Source organism: Peromyscus californicus, unplaced genomic scaffold, assembly GCF_007827085.1.
Source record: "Peromyscus californicus insignis strain IS unplaced genomic scaffold, ASM782708v3 Scaffold_12__1_contigs__length_115047231, whole genome shotgun sequence".
Lineage (NCBI taxonomy): Eukaryota > Metazoa > Chordata > Mammalia > Rodentia > Cricetidae > Peromyscus > Peromyscus californicus.
In genome coordinates, this window is record NW_026294413.1 from 87,287,860 (window position 1) to 87,311,464 (window position 23,605).

The window sequence follows — 23,605 nt, forward strand, 5'->3', positions numbered from 1 at the left end:
CCACAGAAGCCTCAGAGCCCTGGCAGAAGAGTAAGCATCCAGTGAAGAGGAAGATAGAGAGGACTAGTCAGATTTCATGTTTAAAGTTTTCAAAAACAAGCGCAGCAAACCTGGTACCCAGTGCCTGAATCCATGGTGCTAAACTTTTAGCTCTTGGATCAGATGTGACAGAGACCAGCATCCATCGCAGAGAAGCAAAGGTCGGGTGGGAAGTAGGCTCTTCTCAGAACCAAATGTCACGGAATGACCCAATTCGGAATTAGCCCACAGTCTGATTGGCAGAGTTTTCCGGAAGAGGGAGGTTGGTCTATACTGAGAGGAGTCATCACTACGTCTCCAAATCCTTCATGGAAAAGGAAGGGAAGGCAAATGATCTAAGAGTAAAGGCTCTTATTATGATAGCACGTGATCTACTAAGATGCACGTAGCATCCCTCCATAGCCTAACATGTCACTGCTCGGTTATCTGTAGGAAGGACCTTGGTAAGTAAAACTTAGGGTTCTCAGGTGGGTGGGTGCCTGGGTGAACTTACTCTCCTTAGGCCTGAGAAAGTTGGCTCTTTGAGAGAATGGGGAAACAGCCCATGGTGAAGCGCTGAAGGCAACCAGACAGGGTAGTGCCTGTCTGCAGTACTGGAACTTGAGAGGAGGGGGCAGAGGCCAGCTTAGAGAAGCCGTGCAATGGACAGAGGTGGAGAGAGGTGCAGAGTCACAGGCTCAGAAAGCTGGCCTGTGGTCACTGCAGGGTTGTTTGCTGGAGGATGGATTGGTCAGCAGTTCTCAAACATTTTGGTCTTAGGGCCTCTCCTAGTCTTAAAATTTATCCAGAACCCTTGTATATCAATATTTACCGTCTTGTAAATCAAAGCTGATCAATTTTATAAACACAAGAATACGTAAGCACAAAGATGCCAGGGGGGTGGTAACATCACCATGTCACTCAGCCCTTGGAACCCCCACTGCATGCTCATGAGAAAATGAGAGTGTACAAGGCCAGGGACATCCAGTATTACACAAATCTCAGTGACCTCATGAACCCCCGAAGGAGTCTCAGGATGCCATGAGGTCCATGACACACCTTGAAATACAGTGCCCTGGGGAGATGACCCAAAGTTCCCCTTAAAGGCAGAAGATGCTGCCGCCTCCTTCTGACCATCTGTGCTCCAGAGGTTCCTGTGTGGCTGCAGCACTCCTCACTAGAATGCTTCTGCTCCTCTTCCTCTGCCCATGCAGCCCACATCGTCCATCTAATTCAGGCCAAGGATCATGTGGTATGGTCAAGCCTCACTATCTGTGCTGATCTGGGGGAGCAATGGTTAGAATTAGTGAGTGTTCAATTAGAAGTGTGTTCCGAATACTCACCACCTCTGGGTAGCACAAGCGAGAATTGGGGTGTGTGCGATGATGTTTATCATTTCCGTGCTGTGGGTGTGTTGTAATAGGCTGCCCAAGATCTTCAGAAGAAGGGCAGCCTTGAAGGGGTGTGTGGTTGAGACTCAGTTACCACCCTCTCTCTCCCTGCAGACTGGTCGACTTTGCATTCTGGGAAGAACAAAGCCAGGCTTCAGGATTCCTAGCCTGTAACTATTCCAGAATGTCATTTAGCCAGTTGTTAATGATTACCATCACCTTCCTTAGTAAGTAGGCTCACAATGACAGGAATATGACACAATCAAAGGGGCCTAAATTTTATATAATGCTCTCTGCATTTGTAGGAAACATGCAAAAATGTCTCCGGTTCTGATGTTAAACGTAAACCAATGAGCAAGGTGGAAGGGTTGGGAGTGTGGCTCAGTGGTGCTTGCTTAGCATATACAGGCCCTGTTTCAGTCCCCAGCAAAAATGAGGTGGAACTGCAACAGATAGCTGTCTTGAGTCCTTTGCAGAAAGAAGAATCATAGGTTACTTAGGTGAAGTTCTTAAATGTCCCCTTTAGCTTTCTAAGTGTGGTGACACGCATCATTGTTACAGCCCAGGGCTGCCCCTCAGAAACTCAGAAACTGATGTTACTTCAGACTATTCAAGGAGAGGAGGGCTCTCTGTAGATGAGTAATGGGGTGTCGTGCCCATGATTCTAACTCTTTATATCTAACAGAAGGACTGTTCACAATGGATACAAAGGCCACACCATGACATTTTCCCTGGAGGAAAGCAATGATAAAATTAGGGGTGTGCCCATGTATGCAGAAGAGGCGGAGGACAGCCTGTAGATAAGCAAGTTCATTCTATCAGAATTTAATCTCCAGCCCTGTCTTCTAATAGAGCTAGGATAAAACTGTCCTCTGTAATTGAGTGTGAGCCAAATCCTGCCACCCCCCCACAAAAAAAAAATTAACCAGAACTTGTCAATAGCGAGGTGACTGCATAGAGCCGGCTTTGGCTGAATGAGGCGTGTCTGGGTTGAAGAGCAGGCTGTGCCAGGATAGCATTCTCTGGCAGGAGTCCGAAGCCCTGGCACCCACACTGAGAAGATGGAGGGTCTCTCCAAGGGCCGCCTAGAGACTTGCCTCTCTCTCCTCCACTGCTACAGCGTAGGTCTGGGGTGGGTTTCTGGTTGTTTGTGTGTGCATGCTGTGGAGCTGAGAGCTGGCAGATGGCTGGCATGTCACAGGGAGCTCGTCTGGGGGAGCAGGCAGCCAAAGCTTTTCAAATGCTTCAGCCCTGAGTGAGCAAGGAATGGGTTTACCAGTGGGCATTCCTGCTCCCCAGCAGGACATCATCTTATGCTGTTGCTTCAGAAATGTTAGAGAGAATTTATTTTTGGTGAATTAATCATTAAGTAGAGTAAATATCTATAAAATTCCAATATAAATGGTGTCTAAAACTTAAAAGAACAGTCTACAGGCGAAGCGCCAACATTTCTTTTTTAAACAAATATTTATGATAACAGCTAGCATTTTAAAGTCAACCAGAAACTAGGCTTGATTCTGTTTAATATTTTGTAAGATTGGACATCTTAAAACAAGTCAATAATGTTTATATTTTATAGCAATTCTGTGTTTATTCAAAACCATAACTCTACTGTGATGTTAATGGAATGACTTTATATGGCTTTGTGTGGGTTCAAGTGCTAATGACCACATTTCAAATTAAAACAATATTTTTGCTGATAGAGATAGATACTTATACAAAATATGAAAGACTAGAAAATTTTACTGACTGTAAAGTGTTTTTTTTTTTCAAGAAAGAAAATTTAGTGTTGTGAACAACTGAGTCATTTCTGTGAGGGTTTAAGGTAGTTGTCTGTACTTCTGAAACTGGATTCTGTGCCTATGGGATTTTGGAACAGCCTAAGCTACCTTTTAGCTTGATATGTGTGCTAGAACAATTTTCCTTCTCATGTTTTGTGATCTGTAATAAATTCAGGGTGCTGTGCTTCAGCTTCATTTCAATTTTAGTTGGGCACCTACGTGTTGGTCCCCTGTCCCCAGGTCCTCCGCAGGAGAGTGAAGCCAGCCCCACTCTTAACCTGGTACGCTTTGCAAACTAGGATCATGGTTTCCAGACCCTCCGCTCTCACATCTGGCAAGAGTGACGCCTTCTCTCCTCCTTTGGTGTCTCTTTAATAAATATGTTGTCCTTATTTGTTTTGGGAAGTGGTACCCCGAGCCGCCTCTCAACCCTCTCCATGATTTATGTTGCAAACAAACCCTCTGTCCTGTGTCTGTTTACTGCCCATTCTTGTCAACTGAATCCTAATCTTGTGTAACTCTGAAGATGTGCTGGAGACAGTTTCTGTTTTCATTATGCAACTGTTACATGTGTATTTCAGTGAAATGTCAACTCATCAACAGAGGATGATGTTAAAAATTATCCAAATAAATAGTTTTCTATTTCTTTTAATCATACCTAGTCCAGTTAGTTAAATGACAGTAAGACTGTTGTTTAAGCTGGGGAATGTTCCTGGCCTCTATGCCTTGGAAAATATGCATGGATGTGCACAGTTTACCTGGGAGTGTTGATCACAGTGAATATAACCCATGTTTATTTTGTGGACACAGCAGCAGGCATTTCAAGCATGTCTCTTCTTGTTTGAACCTCAAATATGTAACAGATCTTTCTCCCAAAATCAGACAAGGGGACTGTCTGATTTATTGTCTCTTGATAATTGCACCCTAGAAAACTGAATGAAAGAGTATGGCCTTTCTTCACATGCCTGTACCTGTGCTGGGTAAGAGCCTCTACCAACACACACTGGGGTTGCCATCATGGTATTCTTGAGGAATAGAGGTGGGTCTGCTGCAGACCTAGAAAATATACTAGATTTAGCAATCTTGAGAGAAGGAGCATGCATGTGTGAATGCGCAGGTGCGTGTGTATGTGTGTGTGTGTGTGTGTGTGCGTGCGTGCGTGTGCATGCACGCACGCAAGTGCTTTCAAAAGCACATGTGCATTAGTGCCTGTGATCTGAGGACAGCAAAAAAAAAAAAAAAAAAAAAAAACAGTAGCTTTTGTGGCCACATCATGAACTGTTCTGGGTCGCTGGGACACGCCTGTCTTTCCCTTCCTCTGCATTGATATGTATGTTAGACATATTTCACTACCATGTTTTTTGATGTGTGATAAGTTTAGGGCACCGTGCTTATGCTTTGAGTTTTAGTTAGAAATGTGTGTGTTTGTCCCCCTACCCCGGGAACTAAGCTTCCTTTGCCTAGCACTCCTAGAAGGACTCATAAGGCTTTGAATCCTAGCATGACTTTTGTCCCTGTAATTCATAAAGCAGAAGGACCCACTGGTCTCCAATCACAGAAGGGTTTGGACCAAGCCAGCCCATCTGCCCTTTTTTTGCAGAACCATCTAATGAGCTAGATGATGTTGTAGATGTGGTTGCTTTTATAAAGGGCTGCTTGAGAAATTTCTGAACAGCTTTACATTCTTAATTAACCACGGTCATCACTGGTGTCCGCAGAAGACCAGTTTTGAGTATCCTCACACCAGGGTTCCAGCCTGCTTCGTCCCACTCTGCTCCCTCCTCCCCCTTCCTTTCCCTTTCCCCTGGCATCTATCCTACCACATGAGTGTCTCAGGCATGGACACTGTTCTTTATCTCAGTCCTTCCCATAGCTCCTCACTTTCTGTGTGGTGCTGAGCAAAAAGTATAGGGAAGTGGTCTCCACCCAGGAACCCAGCACTCCACAGCTTTCTTCTGCAAGTGACCCTAAGGTTGGAGCACAAGCTGCTGAAGGATGCTTGCCCAGCTGGTGCCCTAGGTGCTTTGTGAGCTTATAGTCCTGGATTGCAAGTGGCTGCTATTGGTGGTGCCTGGACACTGGAGGTAGGACCCAAGACCAGAGAGAAACTGTGGAGAAGGATGAAGCCCCTCTTAGTCTGAAGTCAGCATCTTGGCCTTCTTCAAATTAATGCTGAAATTCAAAGTTCTCAGAGCCAGTGACTCCACCTCCCCCATGTGCCCTTCATAATGTTTCTCCAGCACAGCTGTGGACAATGCAGAGGCTTGGCCAGGCCTGTCCTGACAGATCCCTTGGGCTGAAGAAGGCCCAGCAGAGAGGGTCTGTGGGGAAGTGTAGAGCCTAGAGCTGTCACCCATGGGTCCTGTACTGCCTAGAGCTGGTAGCAAGACCTCTGTTTGTGTGGCTTTCAGAATCCTGATCCCTCTGCTGGTGAGTTCTCAGCCTGCATGAACTATAGGCCAAGGGGACCCTGATGGCTTGGGTGGCCCCACTGCACAACAACCTAAGCCTGTGTGCCTGTTGATGTGTCTCCTTGTGACCTGAGTGTGCTGGTGACTGCAGTGAATGATGTCACTCACCTGTTCCATGCTTTACAGTGAGTCGTTGGCCCCGATGGCTGCTTGCTTACCTGCACCTGGGCAGCCCAGCCTCCACGCAGCCATGTAATTCTTGTCCCCTCATTTTTTTTTTTAGAATGACCAAGTGATATTCTTTGTCCTGTCCAGGGCTCTGGATGTGGTTCTCTGCAAACAGCCTTTCTGAAGTCTGTCAGTTAGTCAGGGCATGCATTCTTGGCTGTGACAGTCCCTAGTACTGGTAGCCAGGTAGTATGCTGTAGGAGGGGTATTTGCAGAGGAAGTTACTTGATCACGGGCTTTAAGCACTCTAACCTAGTACCACTGTGACCTCCTGTCACATTAGTTGCTTGGATTGGCCTTTGGAGAAGGCCTCCCTCCCGTTGCTCCATCAGGCTGGATCAGGGCCCCTTGGTCTCTAACCTGTTCTGCCATTTTCATTGACCTAGGCGGGATTAAGGACTCTGCATGACATTGGGCCAGAAATCCGGCGTGCTATCTCCTGTGACTTGCAAGATGACGACCCAGAAGAATCAAAAGCAGACGAAGACGATGTATTCAAAGTAATTATTCCACGCCTAGCTACTCATTGGCCACATGGAGATAGTGGGGCAGGACTTTGGTTGGGGTGGTTCTGACCCACAGAGGAGTGTGGAGAATATATACCAGTGGCAGGGTCTAGAGGGGCTTGCACAACCTGCCCCTCTCCACCCTGGGACTTCTCCATTCACCAGCACCTCGTGCGGGCCAGACCATGCCCTCTCCTGAGCTTTCCCCCATCCCCAGCCGCCAGCTTCTCAGCTTGGCCACAGCCAACTGACCAGAGTGCAGGAACATTCTGGGTCTTTCTAGCAGCTGTCCACGCTGCCCTCCTTCTGCTCTAGCCCAGTTCTTTGATCTGCCAGCCAGCCCTCAACCTCAAAGCTCAGAGAAAATGTCAAGTACCCCCACCTTGGGGCTACTCACCAAGCCAGCTGGGCTTAAGTCACCTCATCTTGGAGCGACTGGAAGAACATACCCAGGGGGCAGCAGAGAACTTGGTCCCCAGCTCAGGACTTGGTAACCTTCCTCATTTCAGGTGGGCCAACTGCCACATGAGTACGTTCACCTGACCACTGAGACACTCAGGTTGTTTCACAGGGATCCTCTGGAGCTTGCCTAGAATTTGTGTTTCATATAGAAAAAAAAAAAATGACCTAACGTAGCTAGCCTGCATCAAATACTTGTTAAATTACCTGGTGTTGTCTCCCATTATTTTGCAGAGAAATGGTGCCCTGCTTGGAAACCATGTCAATCATGTTAATAGTGATAGGAGAGATTCCCTTCAGCAGACCAATACCACCCACCGTCCCCTGCATGTCCAAAGGCCTTCAATTCCACCTGCAAGTGATACTGAGAAACCGCTGTTTCCTCCAGCAGGAAATTCGGTGTGTCATAACCATCATAACCATAATTCCATAGGGAAGCAAGTTCCCACCTCAACAAATGCCAATCTCAATAATGCCAATATGTCCAAAGCTGCCCACGGAAAGCGGCCCAGCATTGGGAACCTTGAGCATGTGTCTGAAAATGGGCATTACTCCTACAAGCATGATCGAGAGCTTCAAAGAAGGTCCAGTATTAAAAGGTAACCTTGAAAGGTGATACGATGTCTGCCCTTGTCACGTCCATTCTGCAGAGCAAGGCGAGACTTCTGTCCTGTGCTCTGGCACATGGTAATTCCCTGAAGACGTTTGTATTTGAACTTGAGTGCCACTCAGCTCATGGCCCCCCCATACATTGTCCCTGTGAGGGAGCTACCATATAAGGGGCCACCCACTGTCCACCATCCTCCTGCAGGGGTGGTTCTCTTAAAACAACAGCAGCCACAAAATCCACTTTTCCCAGTTATGACAACATGTTGGGCTGGGGGTTGGTGAATTTCTTCTGTAAAGGGACAATATGTGAGTGTTTGAGGACCACTCAGTGTCTCTCCCAAACCTACCCAGCTTTGCCACAGCGGGGTGGAAGAAGCAAGGGAGCATTCTTCAGTGAGCCAGTGCGGTTATGTTCCCATCGAGCTGTGTGCGTAGACACTGAAATTTGGTGCGCTTAGAAAGGATGAGAGGTTTCTCTTCTTATTATTTGGTTTTCCGCCCTCTCTAAATGTCAGCTCTCTTCTGAGCTCGTGGGCCACATGAAAACAGATAGTAGCCTGTATGGGGCCAGCACACTGTAGTTTGCCCACCCCCACTCCAGAGGCGGGCCTGGTGTCTGTGCTTTCAGTGCCTTTGGAAACTTCTAACTCTTCTCTTCTCCCTCCCTCCCGTGGTATGCCTTTCCTGGATAGAACCCGCTATTATGAAACTTACATTCGGTAGGTGCTCGTTCCTCTGTCTTTGCTTTGAATGCCATGCTGCCCTATGACCCACCACTTTTGCTCAGGGCCAAGGAAGAAGAAAGACGTCTCTTAGTCAAGTCACCTAATGGCTTCTCAAAATGCCAGAGCTTGCATTCATGAATGAGCAATTCCCACTGATTTCTAGCAGAAGAATTTTTAGGTCCAGGCATAGATGCTGTCGCCCTCCAAGCACCGGTACCCTCTGGTCTTCCCCCTTCCTCTGCCCCTGGGTAGCTGGGCAGGTCCAGCTGCTTTGGGGGTCCAGATTCTCATATGGACTTAGGAGAAGCAAAGCCCAGACAGCCTGTAAACTAGGCACCAGATCCCTCGGGCTAACTTTCCTATAACCTTCAGTGTGTGTGTGTGTGGGGGGGGGTAGTCTCATGTACGTGAGTTGATGGGGACTGAATTATGATTAGAATGGTTATTTTAATGGGGACAAGAGAAGAAACGACTCCAGGCTAGTTGCTTCCAATAAGACCAGGAGGCCGTCGGCCCAAGGAGTGAGCTAATGAGGTGCTCTGGGTTAATGCTACTGAGTCCACTGGGCCTCCTACAGCTTGAGGCCAGGAGGCAGCAGGCTGCATGGAAATACTATGTTGACCTGGGACAGGGCAGCCTGTGGAAACCTCAGGAGACACTTTCCAGGAACATTTTCTAGGAAAGGCCAGAACTCCTCCAATAGCCTCATTTGATAGGGAGCAGTCAGCAAGGCAGAGGCTTCAGTCCCAGGTTCTGAAGTCACATTGGCTGGAGCTGGAGTGGGTGGGAGTGAGTGTGGGAACCTGGTGTCTTTTCTTGGGACTACTGACTACAGAATGCAGCATTCCTACAGAATGGGTCTGTCTTACTCTGTTACTCAAATTACATCTGTGTCTAGGTCTCAAGGTTCCTAGGCACAGTGGTTTGGTCCCAGCACTGTGCGAGGTACCGAGACCACAAGCACACACACACACACAGATGCACACATGCATGGGCTGGGCACAGAGCATCTTGGCCAGAGCCTGAGTACTCATATTGTCAGGGGGGGGTAGGGGGGCAGGAGTGTGTAGGAAGAAGCAGGCGCTCTGAGGGAGGACTGGAGGATCTGGGTGCCGCCGCCTTAAGCTCTCAGATCTCTTTCCCAACTGCAGGTCTGAGTCAGGAGATGAACAGCTTCCAACTATTTGCCGAGAAGACCCCGAGACACCTGGCCACTTTAGAGATCCCTACTGCTTGGGGGAACAGGAGTATTTCAGTAGTGAGGAGTGTTGTGAGGACGACAGCTCCCCCACTTGGAGCAGGTGAGGGCTTCATTCTGGGCCGAATGCAGGAGACCAGCCCTCCCCCGATCTTTCTGCTCCTGCCCAGTGTTCACATAGCCACACTCCGGATTCCCCCGAACATCAAAGCAGGAGTTCGAGCTTGCCTTATTTCACCTGGGGCCTCTGAGAACTGAACCCGCCACGGCTGACATGGCTCTGTCATCTCAGCAATGAATTCTTTTATAGGGGGCGGGTGTTTTCGAGACAGGGCCTCTCTACTTAGCCCTGGCTATCCTGGAACTCACTGTGTGGACCAGGCTGTCCTCGAACTCACAGAGATCCACCTGCTTCCGCCTCCCAAGTGCTAGGGTTAAAGGTGTGCACCACCATGCCTGGCCTGCGAGATGAGTTCTTATTAACTGACTTGGGAACACCAGCCTTGGCTGTGCTTCCATAGCAGCTTGGCTGAGGGTTCAGTGAATGGCCCCTGCTTCCTGCTCCAATGAGTCTCTCCTGGGGATAAGGGGACGAGGTTAGGACGGCCTCCCTCAAGCAAAGGTGCCTCTCCCAACTTCTGCCCTACACAGGCACTTTGCAGTCCTGGAGATGTAGCTCGGGTGAAGAGCAGTACTTGCAGAGGACCCAGAGGACCCAGGTTCAGTTTGTAGCCCTCACGGGCAGCTGTCACTTACTCCAGTTCTAAGGGGAACTGATGCCCTCTTCTGGCCTCTATGGCCACTGCATGTACAAGGCATCTATAGATGTACACAAAACACTCATATAATAAAATGAAAATAAATCTTGTTTTAAATAGAGACTTAGATTTAAGACAAAATCCACCTACCACCATCCTCCCTGACCTGCACATCACTATCTTATCAGGTTGGGGGGCCCACAAAGTTGAAATGGTGCTATGGTAAGGCCATGTCTGGCACCTGAGACACAGCCTGACCTTTACCCATGGGGCACCACCTTCCACTAACACCCAACTTCCATGTTCACTGATGTGGAGTCAGATGGACCTGTGGATCCCACTTCTGGGGCTTGTTCATCCCAGGTCCCCCTCTTAGATGGCCATCTCTGCTAGCCTCAGTCTACTTTAACAGCAGCAAGAAGGCAGCCTCTTCATTTTGGAGTTAAAACTGCCCCTCAAACAAGAACCCAACCATGGAGCCTTCCATACCCTCCCCTGTTTCACGTTATACTGAGCCTGCATGCCAATGGCATTCTCTTAGCTCCATGTCCTGTGCCTGGTTCCTGGAGAAGGAAGGTCCTTGGGACAATGGTCTCCAGGAGATAAATAAAGGGTAGTCAGGTTGACAAGGTCTGTGTGATTACCATCGGCTTTGGGCCTGTATCTGGCATGCAAACAATGATCACGCGGCTTATCATAAGCCCCAGGTTCCTCGGATGGTCCTTGCTCTTCACCCGGGGGCTCCCACCACTAAGAACTAGCTGCAAAGGGAGTAGGGTAGGGTAGGGTTTATCAGAGCTAGGTCAAGGCTTGTTGCCCAGAACTTCATGTGTACCCTCTTGTTTTTCTTGCCAACTGCCAGGCAAAACTACAGCTATTACAACAGGTACCCAGGCAGCTCCATGGACTTTGAGAGGCCCCGAGGCTACCATCACCCCCAAGGCTTCTTAGAAGATGATGACTCACCCATTGGCTATGATTCACGGAGATCTCCGAGGAGACGCCTTCTACCTCCCACGCCACCATGTGAGGCCAGTTTTCTTGTTCAGGGCGAAGCTTCCCAGAGGGTACCAAGCCCGCCCCCCTGTCCCACCCATGGGATAAATGATGGATCTGTGCTGCCATGGCTGCTGCTCACTCTTAAGATCAGCCAGTACCCTGGTAGACCATGCTTGCCTGTCTGTTGTCTGTATCCCCATAATGGGTTCCTTCAGAGGAAAGAGAGAGGCAGAGGGTAACCCCAAACTCTCACACTCACATCTAAGAATGTTTTGTGCACAGGGCATGGTCTTTGAGCTTGCATCCATCCTGAGAGGTGGGCAAGACTCATAGAGTCAGCCCGACTCCTCTCCCACTCCACAGTGGGGAAACTGAGCCTCTGATGGGAAGGAGGAATTCAGAGCTAGAGCTCCCTGGTCCAGGACTGTCTTGAGAACCCCTGCCTCTGAGTAGCACCTGGGTCCATCCTGGGGACCCTCCTCTCCTCCCCGTTCCTTCCCTCACTCTAACATTGCTTTAGGGGTGCCGTTGTCGTCCCCTCACAGGGCAGGACAGGGCCTTGACTGACCCCCAGAAGGAGCAGGCCCTCTCTGGCCCAGGGAGAAATGGGGCTTCCCTTTCTCCCGTAGCCGCGGTTATCCCTAAGTCTCTGCCAATCCCTAGAGAGGCAGCCAAATTCTGCCAAGCTTTAAGAACACCCACTTCTTGTGTTTCTGAGGGACGAGGCTGAATTGAGGATTCTGTTTAGTAACCAAACCGGCTGAGATATAGGCGCTCCTGAACCTGACCGTCGTCCATCCAGGAAAGAACACGGTCGGCCATGTCCCACTGCAGTTGTCACAGCCTGTGGGAGTGGAGTCAGACCCATTTGAGTGCTTCATATTTCATTATCCCCAAACACATGCTGCTAAATGAAGCCTTTCCCTCCCCCCTAAGTACCAAATGGAACAGGTGTGATGAGTGAGGCCCCGCAGAGGCCCATTCCCTTCAGTTCCTGCTGCCTCCTTCAGACCATTGTCTTGACTTACATCCAGACAGCCTAGTGGGACACTTGAGTGCCCTGTTCCCAGGCCCAGCCTGACCCCATAGCAGAGGACAGCCTGGGCAGGAAAGGACATTGGCAGACCTGGGGCAGGGGGAACATGGCTACACTGGTCTATACTCCCAGCCAGTGGGAGTGGGTGAAAGGCACATGAAAGAGCTGTGTCTTACAGAGACTGTGTAGAGCTCACTGGATGAGAGGACCTGGGCTTATTTTAGAGGTAGGTCCTGAATGTGTGGAAGGGCTGTTTCTCTTCCAGTTCTGAACAGCTGGTCTGTCCAGGTATTGGGTCTAGAGGTTGTGCTGACCGAGAGGCCCATTTTCTGTGGTCAGACTCGTTGGCGGGCAAGGAGTGGGCTTTCTGCATAAGTGGTGGCAGCTGAGCTGGGAGGCCTGAGCATGCCCTTCATCCTGAGTACACTTCTGACTCTTCTTCCTTTCCACTGGTCATTCCCATCCAAGGGCTTGACCTGACCTTCATTGCAGACCTGTTTACAAAGCTTTTTGTGAAGTCCAAGGTGTCTGGGAGGCCCTCTTCGGGCCAGTCCCTGAGGATGTCCCTTATGAGACCTGGGGCTGTGTGGAGTTTTTCTGGGCTAGGAAAGCCTGGCAGCTTGGAAAGAGCAGTTGGATTAATGCAAAGAACAGACAGGACTCCTTGAAGTCCACAAGAGTAGAAGGGCATCTAGGACCGCACTGGCTTTGCCAAAGGACCCCAGAACCCTAAGCCTGGTGCCCTATAAAGCTGAAAGCTGTGGATCATCAGTGAGCCTCTCTTGGCAATTGCTTCCAGCACATGGCAAGTTCTGAGACATACTCACATCTCCGCTAAGGAAGGGGATTTTTTTCCAAGAAAAGAATTTGGTTACTTTGCCTGCTTAAGCTGATCGGCAGAATTAATTTAATTTGAAAACAGAGGCTTAAATATGGGGACCTCGGGAAGATGGAGGGTGTGTGGAGGGCAGGGATAGGATAGCATGGAACGCCTGAGATGCTAGAATGGATCTCTGTAATGCACCCCAGGGCTGTGACTCAGCCCAGATCCCTCTGGGCTGCCTGAGAGCAGGCAAACATTGAAAAGTGATTCATTGCTACCTTATGGAACTATCCCACAGCTGGGATGCTTCATTTAGTCCTCCCATCCCTAGGTTGGGGAATTTTGTAATTATTTCTCTTGGATAAGCCTGCTTCTGCCTGGGCTCCTTGCTGAATGCCTCAGGAAATGGTCCTGACTCCCGAGTCACACTGTCCAGACAGGACTCACACCGCCACGCGTCCTGTGCTTCCCCTTCTCAGCCCATCGGAGGCCGTCCTTCAACTTCGAGTGTCTGCGCAGGCAAAGCAGTCAAGAAGACATCCTTCCGTCGCCTGCCCTGCCTCACCGGGCCGCCCTGCCCCTGCACCTGATGCAGCAGCAGGTGAGACGCTCCGGCCTCAGCCCTGCCAGGGTCCCACCTGGAATGCACTCTTCCCTGGAAGAGGCAGAGAGTCTGCAGCTGCCACTCTCGTTGTCCTGGAGCGGCCCTCCCTGGTAGAGTCCCCCAGGGCCCATTCCCCTGGAGTTCTCCGCGCAGCGAAGGGTGGACTGCGTCCTCGGGCTCCATGCATCCTATCATAGAATACTGGGCCTGGCGCAGTCTGAATTAAGGCAATGCAGCTTTCCAATAATAGTTGCTGCTACGACTTATTTCCTCAGAGAGGTGGTTCCTCCATGAAGCCACCCAGTTGTGCGGCTTCTTGTGCATGGGTCCTCTGGTCATCAGCGTGGATGGGCTTCCTCTGTGGGCTAAGGGGACGACCAGCCCACAGGAAGGGCAGCTGAGCCAGAGGCAGCCCATGACCCCAAGCCGTGCACCAGGGGCTTAAGGATAGACATATGTATACATGCATGCGTGTGTGTGTGTGTGTGTGTGTGTGTGTGTGTGTGTGTATGGATAAACATATATGTTCATACGCACCCGTGTGTGTGTGTGTGTGTGTGTGTGTGTGTGTGTGTGTGTATGGATGGATAAACATATATGTTCATACGCACCCATATGTGTGTATGTGTTTCTTGAAGTATCTCATCAGAGATGCTGTGTGGGGTGACTGATCAAGAGAGATGCCAGAAACCTGCACCCAGGCAGCCCGTGAACAGGCCCAGATCTCCCTGAGGTTCTGACCCCAAGCTCTGAACCCAGCAGTACTCAGTGGCCATTAAAGATTTTCTAGTCGGGCTGGAGAGATGGCTCAGAGCTTAAGAACACTGGCTGTTCTTCCAGAGGTCTTGAGTTCAATTCCCAGCAACCACATGGTGGCTCACAACCATCTACAATAAGATCTGGTGCCCTCTTCTGGCCTACAGACAGAACACTCACTGTATACATAATAAATAAATTTTAAAAAAAAAGATTTTCTAGTCACCTCTGCCAGCACTTAACAAATGTTTTGCCCACATGTCTGTTCGCTCATCACATGCATGTCTGGTGTCCCTGGGGTTTAGAAGACATCAGGTCCCCAAAACTGGAGTTCCAGATGGTTATAAACTACCACATGGGTCCTCTGGAGGATAAATCGGTGTTCTTAACCCCTGAGCCCGTTTGCCTGCACTTTTTTTTTTTTTTGGTTTTTCGAGACAGGGTTTCTCTGTGTAGCTTTGCGCCTTTCCTGGAACTCACTTGGTAGTCCAGGCTGGCCTCGAACTCACAGAGATCCGCCTGGCTCTGCCTCCCGAGTGCTGGGATTAAAGGCGTGCGCCACCACCGCCCGGCGTTTGCCTGCACTTTTAACACTAAATTTTAACTTCTTTCCTGTATCATCATGGAAGAAAGATGACCTTTTTGAGAGCTCAGATCACCAGATGCCACAGCTCAGACAGTGGAGGAGGCCTCTCAGGGGCCTATGAGCCACCAGGCACAAGCCCAGGTCTTGTCTCAGCCACTGTCCCTGGACTGTCCTGAATTCCCTGGCTATGGCAACAGTGCCGATGCAAACAGGTAGTGGTGGACATCTCAAGGTGGCTCTGCCACGGAGGACATTTGAGAATCAGGGCAGACAGAACACTCACCGCGGGATGAGAGGCCCGGGAGCAGAGAGAACTGGTTGTCTTCGTGTGTGAGCCAGAGTCTGTGGATGTCCCTGAAGTGCGCGTCAGTACTGAATCCCAGAGAGACCTAGGTAGTGTTCACACACTACAACTTACAGGTCCTCCCAGTTCTTCCTCCCTCTGAGGCAGCTGCGTCAGTTAGCAACAGACAGCTCAGTCATGGAGAACGCCTTGCGGCTTTGAGGAAAAGGAAACTCTCTCTGCTAGGAGGCCCCAATTCCCCTGCCAGCTCCTTGAACCTTCTCTCGTATGTTCTCCCAGTCTTCTGAGGGGCAGCCCTGCACAGCTGTCACATGCCAGACTTGGGCCAAGGCCTGGACCCCCGACACTGACTCCTCTCTTGCTTCTCTCCTCAGATCATGGCCGTAGCAGGCCTCGACTCCAGTAAAGCCCAGAAGTACTCTCCAAGCCACTCCACCCGGTCATGGGCCACCCCTCCAGCCACCCCTCCATACCGGGACTGGACCCCGTGCTACACTCCCCTGATCCAGGTGGACCGCTCAGAGTCTCTGGACCAGGTCAACGGCAGCCTGCCATCCCTACACCGCAGTTCCTGGTACACGGATGAGCCTGACATCTCCTATAGGACTTTCACACCAGCTAGCCTGACCGTCCCCAGCAGCTTCCGGAACAAAAACAGTGACAAGCAAAGGAGCGCAGACAGCCTGGTGGAAGCAGTGAGTACGGGTGGCTTTTGACTTCCGTGCAAGCATCAAGGCAGCAGCAGAAACAGGAGGACCACCCTCACGTGGGGGGAGGGCAGCGGTGACGTGATGGGCTCTGCAGCCACGCCACCTGAGGGTGGCTTCTCAGCAGCAGGCGTGGTTGGCATTTAAGACCTGGGGGAAACCCAGCTGGCACTGCCAAGTCCCATTAAAGAGTCCGTCCCACCACCATACCAATCCACACCATGTTTCTTCCGTGCTTTTGGCTCTTGTTCAGTGGAGCTTTTCAGCTCTTCGACATGGACCGTGCCGAGGTCATTTACAGTCACTGTCATGTGTAAAGCCCAGCAGACATGGCTGATGCAGTCCCTCAAGCATGCCGTGAAGTGAGAGCTGAGGTGAACCCTCCCACTTAGGCCCATCTCCTCTTTTCTGTCCAGGTCCTGATATCCGAAGGCTTAGGACGCTACGCAAGGGACCCAAAATTTGTGTCAGCAACAAAACATGAGATCGCCGATGCCTGTGACCTAACCATTGACGAGATGGAGAGTGCGGCAAGCACTCTGCTCAATGGCAGCGTGTGTCCTCGAGCCAATGGGGACATGGGCCCCATCTCACACCGCCAGGACTATGAACTCCAGGACTTTGGTCCCGGCTACAGTGATGAGGAGCCAGACCCTGGGAGAGAGGAAGAGGACCTGGCAGATGAAATGATCTGCATCACTACCTTGTAGCCCAGTGAGGGCAGGCTGGCTTCAGCCTGAGATGGGCACAGGAGGGCCAGGGATAGAGTGCCTCATGGTTAGGAAAGTTTAGGCACTAGTTGGGAGGAAATGCTCAATTAGACTTTTGTACAAGTGATATCACGCCCCCAAGGAAGCCATAACCTGGTAGGAGCAGGTTCTGAGTGGCCAAGCATGTGGTATGCCACATACCCAGGCCCAGCCTCAGAAGACAGTATGTCTGGCCCCTCGGGAGGATGGGTGAGGAGGGCAGCCTGGCCTGCACAGAGGCCCGAAGGTCTGCCCAGGAATTTAAGTTTCACACCCAGGGCACATGACAGAGAGGTTAAAGGTGATGGCAGTCACCACATCTGTGTCATTAGCTCGGCCATCAGTCTAGCATATCAGACACTCACTGGGCCCATCATTCTCCATTTCTGAACCCCCTCCCCCAACACACTGCTTCCTGACTCCTGGGCAGCTGTTCTGAACAGTCCACACCGGAACTCAGCCGCAAGTGGTCATAGTGAGGGGAGTGGGGACCGGACAGGCACGGTTCTGTCATGCGACGCCAGTTTACATAAGAGAGCGTCACTCAGACGGTCAGTTCTGTCACCTAAGGGCAACTGTAAACTGGAGAGTAACACACTTGCAAACCAGGTAAACTTAGATACGTTAGTTTGTTTAAAAATTATAGGTTTACTGTACATGACTTGTAATATACAATTTGTATTTGTAAAGAGATGGTCTATATTTTGTAATTATCGTACCGTATTTGAACTGCAGCAATATCCAATGGGTCCTAAACAATTGTAGTTTCCCACCAAAATCTAGAAATTATTAGTATTTTTACTTGGGCTAAACAGAACTAGGAGAATTAGAGCCAATTCTCACGTCTTCAGTAAAAGAATCTTTTGGGGATAAACTTTTGAGTTCAAAAAAATCTTGACCACCTCAGAAATTTTTCTAAAATATTTTGAGTCACTATAAACCTATCTTTACATAAGATATCAAGATGACTATTTGCAGTCTTTTCTTTGGGTTCTATGATTTTATATTGTACCTCTTACTTACATGGGTTGCAACTGTCTTCGGTTTGGTTTCACTTTAATAATCCCCTGGTCAGTTAGTTACATAGCAGGGACATCCACTGGGCTGGCTTCCTCAGCTGCCCATGCAGGATGCTTCCGGTCTCTGAGGCAGAAGTGACCGAACGAGCGAACCACAGGCATCTGCTCACATCCCCAGGGATGCTTCTCTTAAGAGGAGGTACTGGCATGGTGGAAGAGAGGAGCACTGTGGTAACCTGGGAGTGTGGGGTCTGTACGGGGTCTCCTGTGGCCATGCACAGCTGCTGTGCAGCGCGTTCTCTTTGAGAGCTGCCATACGCCGCTGGACGAGGGCTGAGATTGCCATGAGAACACACGCATCGACTGTACGCCCAGGGACAGTCAGCTTTGGGATTGTTGCAACCGTCAAGGTTTCCCAGTCTGTCAACAGTCACGTGATACCACCCCATTATTTTGCTAAGGATTATCTGCAATCAAAAATACAGGTAGCAGTTTGGGTTCAAAATTTTTAACTAGTACACAGACAACCTGTGGAAAAAAAACTTTTTTTTTTTTTTTGTAAATAACACTTTTGTTACAAAGACCTCACAAACCTCTTCCTAGGACATTCTTACTCCAGATGCAGGCAAAAACACTTCAAGGTTTGTAAATGACTATTTCCTGACATAAAGCCTTTTTTTTTTATTAAAATGCAAAATGTTCTTCAGAATAAACTGTGTAATAATTTCATTGTACCGGGAGCTCTCCTCACAGAGCTGGCTCTGCCGAGAGAGCTTCAGAGGGGCAGGTGCTCCCATGCAGCCCTGGGCTCAGGCAGCTTTTTCTGCCCTCGGGCTCCTCCAAGGCCAATAGTAACTTTGCACCAGCTGCAAAGAGGGCTGCTTCTCCTCAAGGGCTAAACCACCATCAGCATTCACCTTGGACTCTGTCTTGCTGAGTGTCTGTCTGACTGTGCGACTTAACATCAGCAGATCATGCTCCCCACGCCAGGACTGTGTGTTCTGAAACGGGTGATTATCTTTCCCAAAGTCTGCCCGTCAATGTTGCCTGGCTTTTCAGGCTGCCCCACTTCCCAGGATGTCTGCTTTGAGTCTGGTTCAACCTCTCATCTAATATTAAATTTCTCTTTGTAAGAAACATTTGAAGTTGTAGAGCATGATTTTTTCCCCCCTCTTTAAAGAAGTTTTAAGGCTAAATACTTCTGCTTTTTGGTTTCCCTACCCCACCCCCCAAAATGATTTTGAGTTCTTTGGATCGCTGCATTCAGTTGAAGCTCATGTTTTTTTTTTTTTTTTAACGACGTTAGGAAGTGTGGAAATCGCTCTGATCCACTAGCCAACAGCAAGCACCTCATTCGGAAGGAATGTGGACCCCACTCTGTAGCTCTAGAGGGGTGTGCTTTGAGGGTGTAGCCATAGCTCCTTGAGACTGTGGCTAGGGTACACTACCCACTTCCCAGCCCTTCAGCAAGACCAGTTTTCTTTCACGCTGTGGGCTTTTTACCATCTGTATCACCTGTGCCTTTGTTTCAGGGGTGGAGGGTTTACTTGTGAAAAACAGAGTAACACACACACACACACACACACACACACACTCCAGCTCTGCTTCCTGGGAACTGGGAGGGCAGTGGGGGCTGAGGCTGAGGGAGAGTCTCAGATGCTGGCCTCTGATGTGGGAATGAGGGGTGGTTGGAAGAATGTGCAGCTGAGCCAGCAGGGGCCACTCAGGCCACCAACTAGGGCCTAGGGGTAGATCATGTTCTTCCCCCCACCCCTAATTCTGAAGATTAAAAAAAAATCTTTGCATTAGATTTGATATCATGGTAGTTTATCAGTGGAAATATGAAAAGTCTTGGGGCCTGAGGGACATGGTGTGGCAGGTGGGAAGAGCCCATTTTGCATTTATGGAAAGTAACCCTGCAGCTGGCACTGGAGGCAGAAGGGCTTGAATGTCACAGTGCTTCCACCTCCTGCTTCTGTGACCGTTTCTGGTCATGCTGGTGAGTTGTTCCTGTCTCCCCCAGGATCTGTCAGGAACACATTTGGCCAACAGTGAGATACATGCAAGTTCTCTCAACACTGAGCAGGGCTCCCCACAGCTCACAAGTGCAGCGGCTGCTTCTTGATTCTAAGGGTCAACCCTGGGCCATGTGCTTGCAAGGTGCGTGCACACCAGTTTGGGCAACATGTGGCCTTCCGTGTTTTAGGCATGACACGCTCCTTGCCAAGGAGCGTGCTTAGCTAAAACCAAGTCTGTCCAGTTCCCCATGAGACTCAGTCTGACGGCCTGTGTGAGCCCCACTTGGCAACCCAAGCAGGCCGGCGTCATTCCACCGCTCTGGCTCCCTCGTGGCGCTGGGACTTCCAGACCGCCCTGGCATTTGGATTCAGCATTGCAGGCAGGACTGTTCTACTTGGGCTGGAAACAGGAGCCGCCATGTTAGGCCATCAGGACTCCAGCGAGGAAGCCCCTGAATCCCATGTTCTATCCTGAGTTTTGAGCCCCAACAGCAATTTCCCACTTGACATCTTTGAGTTCTGGGCATGTAACCTTCGCTTTTCGTCTCCAGAGACACGTTTCCTTGTGTGGCTAAGTCATACCAACACGTGGAGCCTGCCGAGGCATGCCACAGGGAGAGAAAGGCCTGGCTATAACTGAGGAGGTCGACGGAGTTCAATCTTCTCTTATCACGGCTGTGCATGAGAGCAGAACACGACCCTCCCAGGGGTGGCACCCTCACTGCTCAGGACGCCACGGATGACTGCCGCGTGGCTCCTGCTCCGTGAGAAGCTCTTGGCAGACCTAGGGTTTTCTTTCTTGACTTTCTTTTGGAACAGGGTGGAAAAAAAAAAAAAAAAAAGAAGACAAGGCACAGGTAAGACGAAACAAAAGCAACCTGGTTTTTGAAAGAAATGCGTTGGTTTACTTCAACCTTTCTGAAAGGCCTTTCTCAGATGTCCAGATGGCGGCTCCTGCCACTCCCAGTCAACCCTCGTGGAGCCTGGGATTCTGATATCCCCCTCTATTCTGGGCCTCGCAATGCAGGTTTCTATACAGTGATTCTTTTTTTTCCCTGCTATAAGTGGTGGCTTTGGACATCTTAGAAAAACTGGTCTTCGTTTTCTTGTCAGGGCAGTCAGGACAAGGCAGGTGAGTTGTACGGTCACTTGAGCCCCTATCCCTGCACCCCACTCTTCAGATTTGAGTCAAGGCAGGAGAAGGGACAGCCAGCACCCTCCAGCTGGCTGCCTTTCCTCTCATCGTGGACATGAGCTCAGGTACCAGCCCTGGCTCTTGGCCTCAGCTAAAGCATCCTTGGAGAACCCAGTCCAGTTCAAGCACCCTGCCTTTGCAGAAGTGGCCTTAGGTGGGAGGCCAAGGAAGGGATCATTCCACTCCTGGCAGCGGAACACTGGACTGGAGATGGCTGGAGGGCTTGTGAGAAAATCACGCAAGAGTTAACCTCCCGACCTTTTAACCCCAGGAGGTCGGGAGGAAGACCAGTGTGCAGGCTAGCCTTCCTCCGAGGGTCCTCAGACACTGGGAAAAGGGCCTTGTCTCACTTACTACCATGGCCTTATTTCTTCAGATACCATGAAGGTCTTAGCCATGAGTAGGGATATCTGGGTCCCAAGGTTCTACACAGTTTCAGGAACTATCTGGGGGCAGGGCTGTGTATGACTTGGATCTCCTGACATGAGTTCGTCTATGATTCTCAGGCAGTGACTGCTTTAACGCTGGGTGGCCAGAGTCTGCGGCTTGTAGACAGGAACATCCTTGTCCCAGAGTGAAGGATACCCCTTAATAATGTCAGCTGCTTTCTCTGCAATCATTATTGTGGGAGCATTCAGGTTGCCACTGACCACACTGGGCATGATGGAGGCATCGATGACTCTGAGGTTTTCTACCCCAAGGACCCTGGTTTGCAGGTCAACCACGGCAGTGGGGTCAGAGGGCTGGCCCATCTTACAGGTGCAGGATGGGTGGTAAGCACTGTCTGCTTTCGCCCGCACAAAGGCATCTATCTCTTTGTCTGACTGGACATGGCATCCAGGCTGCAGCTCTTTGCCCCGGAAGGGAGCCAAGGCTTCTTGTGCAAAAATTTCTCTGCTCAGCTTCACACACTGACGGAAGTCCTGGACATCGGTTTCTGTGGAGGAGAGATCAATGAGTTCTCCTTCTTTTATCCTGCTGGTCAAGTGGAACTGGGGGACAAAGACAGGGACGTGGAGAATCAAGCCGCAAGTGCTTGTCACCTGCCCAGAAGCAGTTACAGTGCCAGGAGGTCCACGTTTGTGTCTGAGGTCTGCTTTCTCTGCCAACCAGGGGTAAAGATGTGCAATCTGCTCTGGACCATGTGGCTGTCAAGCCCCCATGCCGCCAGGGTAAAACCTTCCCCGTGAGAGGTGAGTATCTGTGCTGCAGTATGCAAAGAGGCGGGCCTGGGAATGCAGCATGATGCTCTCAATGCTAAAAGTACGGGTGGAGAAGGCCGGCAGGTAGTGTGCACAGGCCTGGCATCTGTACCTACTACAGATGGGTCTGAAAACTACACCTCTGTCCTGCTGTGCACAGTGAGGCTCCAGGCTACCTTGTATGACCCAGAACCGAGAGTAACCCCGGTGTTAGGAAAGGGGATCCGCAGTAAGGACTGGAGATAAACCAGGCCCAGGGGACACAACGGCTTCTGAGTTACCTGTTGACAAGTAGTTGGGGTGAATCATAGGATGGTCCCGAGGGTTGGCACTTCTCAGTTTGAGCCAGCCCACACTGGTGGCCCTCATGGTTCCCACATGTACCTAGGGAAGGTCCAGAGGAAACAGTTCACAGTAATCTCCATTAACTACCACTCAGAAGCTTAGAGAAGGCCCAGGTTCCCTGTGGGTGGGGACTCAGCACTCAATGTGGAGCATACAAAGTTGAGAAACCTGACCCTCTTCCAACCACCCCATCCCCTGTCTGGCCTTTATTTCTTTGAAACTTTCAGGGGATGATCCTGGGGCTGAGGTAGTTTTGCCTGTTCTCACTGGTGTGGATCCTGCCCTCTATACATCCTGCAGACTGGCTCCTGGGCTCTCTCCCTGGGGTAAGGTTTGGGCCCCCCTTCCTCTTCCAGTCAGACAGCAGCCAATGGGGAGCAGAGTGCCAGATGAAGGTCTGCACGGTGGGACAGATCACACCATGAAAGTCGATTCTAACGCAGAGGCAGGAAGGCATGGCGTCTGGCCATGGCTGTCTGCGTACCTGGTAAGCATCCTGCTGGGTGGGTTTCCGCCCGTGGTCAATCACTTGGGAGGGCAGGAAGTGGAACTGGATGTCCGGGTGGGGGACCCCAGGCCGGCTGCGGATGAACCCTCCTGTTTCAAGATGGGATGTGGCTCCATCCCCTGAGGATCACATGGGGACAAGGCAGAAGAGTCAGTCAGGGTATGGCAGGTGGGCCAGCTGTTCCCAGAGTCCCTCCTCTTCTTGGGCTTGGGTTCAAGGTCTGTCCATAATTTGTTTTCTTTCTCCAGGAGGCCATACCCAGCATTACAACTTTAAATGCCAGCTACATGCCAAGTGAGGGGTTTCAGGTCTGCAAAGGCTATCTGCCTGCCAGGCAGGACCTTTGTGTCCTTGCCTTGCAGACAGGAAAATGGGCTCTGGTGACTGCCATCCAACTTCATACCTAGCAACCAGAAGCTCATCTCGGCTCTTCAGGAAGAAAACTATGACGCCCACAGACCATAGCCACCAAGTTCACCAGGAGGTAGGCCCACCTGTTAATGCTACCAAGTTCACCGGGAGACAGGCCCACCTGTGAACCTCCACAACCACTCCAAACCGATGCAGAGCTTCCGCAGAGGCTTCTGGGCCGTGTGGAGGGTGATGGGGTGCGTGCATGCCTGCTGAATGTAGATCTCCAGGTGGTCCTGCAGGTTCTGTCCAACTCCTG

At 50.5% G+C, this 23,605-nt stretch overlaps 2 protein-coding genes across 15 annotated transcripts in view; one reads left to right on the forward strand and one right to left on the reverse strand.

Annotated features, from left to right (window-relative positions):
- The window catches only part of Cacna1d (calcium voltage-gated channel subunit alpha1 D), a 301,997-nt gene extending 284,390 nt beyond the window's left edge, over positions 1-17,607 (forward strand). For 10 of the 12 annotated variants that reach the window (XM_052733756.1, XM_052733760.1, XM_052733766.1 and 7 more), the window contains 8 exons: positions 6,216-6,329; positions 7,029-7,393; positions 8,096-8,122; positions 9,280-9,429; positions 10,947-11,110; positions 13,422-13,543; positions 15,567-15,887; positions 16,316-17,607. In XM_052733756.1, the coding sequence (XP_052589716.1) occupies positions 6,216-6,329; positions 7,029-7,393; positions 8,096-8,122; positions 9,280-9,429; positions 10,947-11,110; positions 13,422-13,543; positions 15,567-15,887; positions 16,316-16,609 (1,557 nt within the window). In that variant the 3' untranslated portion in view covers positions 16,610-17,607. The remainder of the gene's footprint in view (positions 1-6,215; positions 6,330-7,028; positions 7,394-8,095; positions 8,123-9,279; positions 9,430-10,946; positions 11,111-13,421; positions 13,544-15,566; positions 15,888-16,315) is intronic. The other 2 variants (XM_052733764.1, XM_052733758.1) reach the window with 1 other exon arrangement.
- Positions 17,608-18,927: 1,320 nt separating this feature from the next.
- Positions 18,928-23,605, reverse strand: part of Chdh (choline dehydrogenase) — a 32,899-nt gene continuing 28,221 nt past the window's right edge. For 2 of the 3 annotated variants that reach the window (XM_052733768.1, XM_052733767.1), the window contains exons 5-8: positions 23,468-23,602; positions 22,912-23,054; positions 22,364-22,466; positions 18,928-21,817 (exon numbers count right to left, since the gene is read on the reverse strand). In XM_052733768.1, coding sequence (XP_052589728.1) covers positions 21,399-21,817; positions 22,364-22,466; positions 22,912-23,054; positions 23,468-23,602 — 800 coding nt within the window. In that variant the 3' untranslated portion in view covers positions 18,928-21,398. The other variant, XM_052733769.1, reaches the window with a different exon arrangement.